The sequence below is a fragment of the Octopus sinensis genome, linkage group LG27, assembly GCF_006345805.1.
Source record: "Octopus sinensis linkage group LG27, ASM634580v1, whole genome shotgun sequence".
In the NCBI taxonomy this organism is placed as follows: Eukaryota; Metazoa; Mollusca; class Cephalopoda; order Octopoda; family Octopodidae; genus Octopus; species Octopus sinensis.
Genome location: NC_043023.1, coordinates 8,603,938 through 8,613,143, shown reverse-complemented (window position 1 = coordinate 8,613,143; position 9,206 = coordinate 8,603,938). Strand labels below are relative to the sequence as shown.

General features: G+C 37.7%; 1 protein-coding gene across 1 annotated transcript; it reads right to left on the bottom strand.

Moving 5' to 3' along the window:
- Positions 1–388: 388 nt before the first annotated feature.
- Positions 389–1,543, bottom strand: LOC115225509 (SCAN domain-containing protein 3-like). The gene has a single exon (XM_029796462.1). The coding sequence runs from the start codon at positions 1,541–1,543 to the stop codon at positions 389–391; it is 1,155 nt and encodes a 384-aa protein (XP_029652322.1).
- Between the last annotated feature and the right edge of the window lie 7,663 nt (positions 1,544–9,206).

Below are 9,206 nucleotides of genomic sequence, written 5' to 3'. Positions count from 1 at the left end.
ATATTAAGTAAATGATAACAACCCATTCTACGGAGTAGTGTGAAGTTGTAACCTCTGAGAGCTCTAGAACAGTGTTTCCCAACCTTTTATCCCGGCGCCCCACTTTTTCATAGCAAAAGTTTTTACGCCCCACCTTTTCCCATGTCCACTCACATTTACAAGTACATGTGGGCCTACTTACAATTGAAAAAAAATCAAAAATTAAAAAATTGTATTCAAAATACAAAAAAATAGTTTGAGAATTGAAACAACAGGCACTGAAAGTGCATAACACCCAATAAATCGATAAAATTATTACGATTTCTCATGTTTTTAAAAAATGTCAATTTATAAAGAATAAAGAAACACGTTTTTTCAGTTCAATTATTTGACGGTCAGCTCGACTAATTTAGTGAGAACCCTGTGCCTGATGCATACAGCACAAGTTTTTAATTTGAGGAGACAACTTTGTTAATTTCAGTCGTAAATCGCCACGTTTTGTAATCTCAAGCCGGTTTCTCTTGGCTTCGAGCAAATTATCAACTGCACTAAAACCACATTCGACCAAATAAGACGAAGGGAAAGGAATCAGTAGCTCTCTCGCTGATGTAGAAATTTTAGGATATTTTCTTTCAACCTCGTCATATAGCCACATCTTTGTACCTTTCAATTTAAACAAAGTCTTCACTGATTCATCATGTTGTAATTCTGATAACTCTTCTTGGTATTGGATTGTAGCATCAGAAACGTTAATCAGAAGCGGTTGAGTTAACCAAGAAGGAAAATTCATTGCCTTTAAATCGCAAAATCTGTCATTGAAATCCTTTATCAAGATATTTAAATGATCAATAATTACAATGCCAGCATCATTCGTTATTTCACATTTACTCAACCAGTAAAGTTCACTGAAATTTCTTTTGGAAAATTTCTTTTTCCATAATTCGAGAGCTGTAATAAATCCAAAAATCTTTGCTTTTGCATCAATAAGTGTCATGTTTGCACCTTGAAGTTGTTTATTCAAGTTTCCAAGTTTCTCAAATATGTCTGTCAAATAACTGACAAATGCTTTTCCATCCGTTGTTGACAGCAATTTCATTTCACATTTATCACTAAGAAAGTCGTTAATCTGATCAAATAATTCCATGAACCCCTTTAAGCAGTTTCCACTTGATAGCCATCTTACTTCTGTATGAAGCAATAATCGAACATGTTCGGCACTTTGATTTATACAAAACTGCTTAAAAAGACGTTCAGATTTAGAATTTCTTTTAATGCTGTTGACACACTTGATCACACTTTGAAGAATCTTGTTAAGAACAGGGGACAATTTCTTGGCAACCAAGTTTTCTCGGTGTATTACACAATGGACAGTCAACATGTTTGGATTTTCATCCTTCATCATTTTTAAGCATCCCGTATTCTTGCCCATCATGGCAGGTGCACCGTCTGCCGCACATGCCAGTAAGTTTTCCTTTGGTATTTTGTTTGCATCCAAATAATGTTTGATTTTGATGTAAATATCATTTGCAGTTGTGGTGGTTTCAAACGATTCGCAGAACAGCATCTCTTCCTGAAACTCCTCGTGGTCAATATACCTCACATAAGTCAATAACAGAGCCTCACTGTCCCGGATTGTGGATTCGTCCATTTGTAATGAAACTTACGCAATTTTAATTTCTCAATGAGCTGGCTTTCAACATCTTGCCCCATTTCATCTATTCTGTTCGAGACAGTGTTATTACTGAGTGGCATAGTCCTGATATCTCCATCATCTTTTTGTAATATAGTTTTTAAGAATATTGAAATAGCAGGTTTAATCAGTTGCTCTCCAATAGTGTGATTCTTTCCATGTTTTGCTATAAGCAAGGAGATTTCGTAGCTGGCTTCAAGGGCACGAGTATGAGGCGCTTGTTTTGCATGAAATAGTGAAGTGAGTTTTGTTCGGTTTTTAAATTTTTCTTTCAATGATTTGAAGTATTCCAAATCTAAATTAGAATTATTAGGATGTCTTACCTTTAAGTGCGCTTTCAGCCTACCTGCCTTCATTGACTCATTGCTCATCGTCTGATTACATAATAAGCAAAACGGTTTACGCTCATCATGCTCATCAGGAATGAATCCAAACTTCAAAAACTCCACCGCGTATTGACGAGTCTTCTTCTTGTTTGGTTTGCTCATTTTCAATAGGGCTAACAAAAGACTAATTGAGGCAAACTAATTGAGGCAATTGATTGGCTTATCTGAATAGTAAGTTTATTGCTCAGTGCGGGATCTTCTTTGTCTCGCTGGGGTGCGAGAGTTTCCGATGTGGAGGCTTCAAAGGAAAGACGGAATCTAAGGTTGTGCCCGCGATGACCGCTCGTCATGTACAAATATTTTCACAGCCCACGTCTATGCCCCGCGCCCCACCTGAATTTTCTCAGGCCCCACCTTGGGAATCACTGCTCTAGAAGATACAACCAGCTAAAGATTTCTTTTAAGGTAACGTTAAAATTTTCTTGTCTGAAATCTAGTAATGTATTATAATTTCAAATGTTTTATTACGCTTGATCGATCAATATGCATGGCACTGACAGAACCACACCTGAACTGTTGCATGTCAGATCAGCAGACCACATACTAAAGTCTTGTATTTCGAAACGACAGAATACTCTCACACACACACACACAAACACACGCACGAAAGCAAAAATGGGACCAGTAGTTGGAAAGGTATTACATCATTTGTAACATTGTTATATAAGTCTTGTTCAGATTTATATCTATCATGTATGAACCTTTATTCCTATCTTTTCCTGTTTTGCCAAATTTTATACTCAAAATTATATAACAGCCTCATATAAAATGTGATATTTTTGCAACAAAAACGGTCCACTCATTGTTATATAATGCTTTCATAAGCTCGACTCATGAAAGGTTGCTTAGAGCCAACTCTTTTTTGCGTTGATTCCTTATTCTTTCCTTCAACGTTCAAGTTAAGACATTTTTAGGCCGGTTTGTGTATTCATTGTCTGTATCTGCTATGCTCATTGTTTTGACGTGTTCTTACCTCATACATACACACAGACACAGACACAAACACACGCACGAAAACAAAAGAGGGACCAGTAGTTGGAAAGGTATTACATCATTTGTAACATAGTTATACAAGTCTTGTTCAGATTTATATCTATCCTGTATGAACCTTTATTCATATCTTTTCCTTTTTTGCCAAAGGTTTTACTCCGTTCTGTACTGCAATCTCATAAAATATGTGATATTTTTGCAAAAAAACGGTCCATTCATTGTTATAGAAAGCTTTCATGAGCTGGAATTGAATGTTGCTTCGAGCCAATTCTTGTTTGCATTGATTCCTTTTTCCTTCCTTCAACGTTCAAGTTAAGATAATTTTAGTCCCTTTTTGTGTACTTATTACTGTACCTGCTGTACACATTGTTTTGTCGTGTGTATGTTTTTCGCCACCAGCGGTCTAGTGAGAGAGAGAAAATAGTCAGAGACGATATATATAAATTCAACATTTGAGGAACGGTCTCAATAGGCCATTCGACCCACTAGAAAGAGCAGCCAGGACCCAAACCGACAAGTAGTAGTAATTCAGAAATTAAAGGAAAATTTAAAAAAACATTTACCCTATTCATCTTTAGACGATGCATTGTTTCGACGTTTTTAATGGCAAACCAGCCTAATTAAATTAAATTAAACTTAATCAAGTCAATCTACCAAAGGCTACGTCTCATCGGTAAAGAAGCCAGGAGGGACAGACATACACGAGGCCGCAGTATCTATGCAGCATATTGCGAGGTTTGGGTACTTGAATCCATCCAAAAATTCTGATTTTTTTGTTTGTCTTTATGAAAATCTTGTGGGTGAAAATATCAAAATTTACCCGAAATTCTTCTGGACTCAAACTTCTCCGAAAAAAATTGTGACCACAAATTCGTTTTGTAATCGTATTCTATGCCATCTAAAAAGTATTATCATCGTAATCTACCACATCAGCCATGGAAAATTTTGAATTACCATTAATCTACCAAATCATCATCATCATTTAACGTCTGCTTTTCATGCTAGCATGGGTTGGACGATTTGACTGAGGTCTGGCAAACCAGACTCCAATCTGATATGGCAGAGTTTCTACAGCTGGATGCCCTTCCTAACGCCAACCAGCTGTAGAAACTCTGCCAGATCAGATTGGAGTCTGGTTCGCCAGACCTCAGTCAAATATACATATATATATATATGTACAAATGATAAGAAGACAAAGAAAATTGTTTAACACATTGTGGCTGGGCAGTAAAAACAGTTCCACCGGTACTGAAATTCGTGTGATGGGTGAAAAGTTATTTGACCAGCGACTTCGGAAAATGGGAGAAACTATTAAATAGATAACTTGACATTTGCTCAGGAATTAAACAGTGAAGATATTTATGTTTGTGGTGGCGAAGTTGTGTGATCTGCAGTAGAGTAGACTAAATCGCCTCCCACCAAGCAGACCAACTTCGTGGCCTTAGAGCGTGTAGGCAAGGGAAGAGAGATGCAAAAACAAAATAAAATGAGAATTATATATATATATAAAGCTGAAGTTGTCTGTGTATGGCACTTTTGGTAGCCTTCAAATAACACTATCTCCTCTGAGACCCTGTGGCACAAGTTGACCAAAATTGAGAGTATGATAGAAGAAGGCTTGCTCTTCATTCCGTAGAAGAGAAAATTCAAATCGGACCATGTTAATACCAAAAATTATTTACATCGAAAAGGTGGGGTTTTTTTCTCTGAAAATCCCTATTTTTCACGATTTTTTTACTGCTGTGTCATTTTTCGGTGTATTTCAACAAGAAAAATGTTCACTCGAAGAGAATTACAAGCTACATAGGGCAAAATTTTTATTTTTCAAAAATTCCAATTCTAAAGTGTCGAAAAGAAAACAAGCCCGAGCAACGCTGGGCTATACTGCTAGTATATATATAAAGGGCAATGTGTAAAGACTCCCTTCAGTCATTAATGACCATGGCATTGCATCTAGGAAGTTCACCTCAAAGGCACAACTCCAGGCAAGGTTCTTTTCACGGAAGACCAGCTGTTGCCCATGCATACCAGTCTCCCCTCTCATCATCATCATCATTGTTCGACCGTGGTCGAGACAATGGAATTTACCATGCTACGCCAGACTTCACGGTCCATCATGGCATTACGGAGGTCCTGTTGCTGGATGCCTGTATCCCTGGAGATTACATCAGGGTAGGAGAGTGTGCGCCCTCTGGTATTGTGAGTAGATGGCTTCCAGAGGAGAAGAGTAGAAACTGCCTCGTTTTCAGCTCTACAACAATGTCCAGCAAACTGGACTCTCCTACCTTTCACAAGAGATGACACAGGTGGTAGTTTCCCATATATTTGCATTTTGGTTGGATGGTGCCTCTGCGAGAGATTTTGAGCTCTCATAAGGAGGCGAGTGTAGGTTCCATCCAACCGCCTCTCAAGCTTCTTTGATAACGTCCAGGTTTCTGAGCCATATAGTAGAATTGGTTCGACTGTGGCTTTGAAGATTTCAAGGTTGAAGTCTCTACTTAGATTTGATGACCAGATCTTATGCATGTCATTACAGGCTGACCAGGCCATACCCTTTCTAGTTAGAAAGTCTTTTCCAGATGATGATATGTATGACCCAAGGTATTTGTAATCAGTCTCCCCTCTACAGGCCACCAATGTCATCCAAGTGAAGGCCAAAAGCTAATGCAGCTTGGCACCTGTGATATTGCAGCTCATTTCTAGAGGTGAGTGAACTGGACCACCATGAAACAAAGTGTCTTGCTCAAGAACACAACACACAGCCTGGTCCAGGAATCAAAATCACTACATGATTGTGAACCCAGCATTCTAACCACTGAGCTATGTGCATCTCTCTCTCTCTCTCTTTCTCTGTGTGTATACATACATACATACATATATATGAATGTATATACAGGAGGCAGTTGACAAAGCCAGCTTCTATATATGGCTGAAATGAGAAGACCCAAAATAGATTTTTCTATTTTTAATTCCAATATTTATAGATTGTACTTAACATTAAGGTTTTTAATATAAATTACTTAATGAGTATAAGACTTTATTTAGATGTATATTAAATAAATAAATTAATTAAATAAAAATTTAGGAGCAGGAGTGGCTGTGTGGTAAGTAGCTTGTTTACCAACCACATGGTTCAGGGTTCAGTCCCACTGCGTGACACCTTGGGCAAGTGTCTTCTGCTGTGGCTGCCGGCCGACCAAAGCCTTGTGAGTGGATTTGGTAGACGGAAACTGAAAGAAGCCCGTCGTATATATGTATATATATATATATGCGTGTTAGTGTTTGTTCCCCTAACATTGTTTGACAACCGATGCTGGTGTGTTTATGTCCCCGTTACTTAGCGTTTCGGCAAAAGAGAACGATAGAATAAGTACTGGGCTTATAAAAAGAATAAGTCCCGGGGTCGAGTTGCTCGATTAAAGGCGGTGCTTTAGAGTGGCAACAGTCAAATGACTGAAACAAGTAAAAGAGTAATTTAATTAATGTATATAGTTTAAATTATAGTATTTTGTTTTCATTTAATGTGTATTTTGTATCTTATATATATATATATATATATATATATATATATATATATATATATATATATATATATATTTGTTTTAAATATTTTAATTGTATCTTATTTTTTAACAAGAATATATTTCAGATATTTCGTACTTTAAAATATTATTTGTGTATATTTATTGATTCATCTAATTAATTATTTTATTATTGTTGTTTTCTTTAACCTGAAGAGTGGCTATATTTATATTGAAGTGATTCTACTACTACTATTATTTTTATTATTATCATTTCTTAAATATAGCCACAAAACGTGACGTTATTCTACCAAATATATACGTTTTATTTATTTATTATTTTACACATAACTTAATCATTGTTATATGTTTTATCTTATATTTAATCTTTCTATATGTAATTTTTCTAATTGGTATAATTTAATTTTTCATTATTGAATTGAAGAAAGTTGGTTATTTTCAGTCATTTGACTGCGGCCATGCTGGAGCACCGCCTTTAGTCCAGCAACTCAACACCGGGACTTATTCTTTGAAAGCCCAGTACTTATTCTATCGGTCTCTTTCGCCGAACCGCTAAGTGACGGGGACATAAAGACACCAACATCGGTCGTCAAGCAATGCTAGGGGGACAAACACAGACATACAAACATACACGCACACGAATATATATATACATATATATGATGGGCTTCTTTCAGTTTCCGTCTACCAAATCCACTCAAAGGCTTTGGTCGGCCCGAGGCTATAGTAGAAGACACTTGCCCAAGGTGCCACGCAGTGGGACTGAACCCAAAACCATATGGTTGGTAAGCAAGCTACTTACCCTGATTTAGCTTATAAAAGAAATTTCAGCAAATACAATCATATTTTTTGTAAATAGAGGAGATTAGATGTTAATATGGATTGAAATTATTTTTATTCATCTAAGTATTCGATAGTTTAATGCAGAAAGACAATAGATTCATTTTAAGAATCTGGGTTGTCATAAAGTATTCATCAGTAGCAAAACTTTAGGAAAGGAAAAAAAGGCTAAAATGACGTTAGAATTACATAGGTAGGTGTTTGTGATGTGTAATTGTTCTTAGAATCATGTCGTATATATGTATATATATATATATTTATATATATATAGTAGTGGCTGTGTGGTAAGTAGCTTGCTTACCAACCACATGGTTCAAGGTTCAGTCCCACTGCGTTGCACCTTGGGCAATGTCTTCTACTGTAGCCTCGGGCCGACCAACGCTTTGTGAGTGGATTTGGTAGACGGATACTGAAAGAAGCCCGTCGTATATATATATATATATATATATATATATATATATATATATATGTATATATATGAGTGTGTTTGTGTGTCTGTGTTTGTTTTGACAACCGATGCTAGTGTGTTTACATACCCGTAACTTCGCGGTTCGGCAAAAGAGACCGATAGGATAAGTACTGGGCTTACAAAGAATAAGTCCTCAGGTCGATTTGCTCGACTAAAAGGCGGTGCTTCAGCATGGCCGCAGTCAAATGACTGAAACAAGTAAAAGAGAAAGAGAAAGGGTTACATTATTTCTATAGATTAGTATAAAGGACGTGGTTTTCAGCCCCAATGGTCACCCCGATGTCACTGGAGAGAGAGCGTTTGTAGGTAGTGTGGAATTGCAACAGATGCTAATCCGTCAACCCTGCACACAAAACAGGACTGATTCGGGTGGAAGGTCACCGGAATGTGGTAGCCATTGACATCAAGAACTATTGGGAAAATGTATACCCCTCAATGGTCGACTGTGGTCCAGAGCAGATGGCTATATGGAGAGAGATGAGGGCGGAGAGTGCTGCTGAAATTGCCAGAAGACAATGGAGGTAGTCTTCTAGTACAACATACCTATTTCTTTATTACCCACAAGGGGCTAAACACAGAGGGGACAAACAAGGACAGACATAGGTATTAAGTCGATTACATCGACCCCAGTGCGTAACTGGTACTTAATTTATTGACCTCGAAAGGATGAAAGGCAAGGTCGACCTCAACAGAATTGGAGCTCAGAACATAACGACAGACGAAATATCGCTACGTATTTCGACTGGCGTGCTAACGGTTCTGCCTACCGTCCAGGTTAGGGCAAACCGAAGAGTCTGCCTCGAAAAGAGCCATATTCTAGTGAAAAGGGAGACATCTCAGCATTGTGTCTGTACAGTTCTAAGACGAGGTGTGGGTGAAGACCATGAATGCTTGTGTAGGGCACTGGCCATAAATTTATAACAGACGGACTATAGACAGGAACCTCACAGCAGGCTATTTAGTGAGTTGCTCTGCAGAGAAGGGACTTCCGATCTTTTCCGTTTGACAGGCAGTTTTTTCTAGCGGTGTCATATGAAATTGTCACTCATAATTGTGACCCTAGTATCGATCTATTGCATTTCAATCTGTTTTAGGGTTAGAGTTAGGGATGGGGGGAAGGGTATCTTTTTTTTCTTCAGAAATGTAAATAAAGTGGCTATGTGGTAAGTAGCTTGCTAACCAACCGAATGGTTCCGGGTTCAGTCCCACTGCGTGGCATCTTCGGTAAGTGTCTTCTGCTATAGCCCCGGGCCGACAAATTCCTTGTGAGTGGATTTGGTAGACGGAAACTGAAAGAAGCCTGTCGTATA

Coding starts and splice junctions, on each gene's coding strand:
- LOC115225509 (XM_029796462.1), bottom strand. CDS start 1,543: ATGCTGTTCTGCGAATCGTTTGAAACCACCACAACTGCAAATGATATT.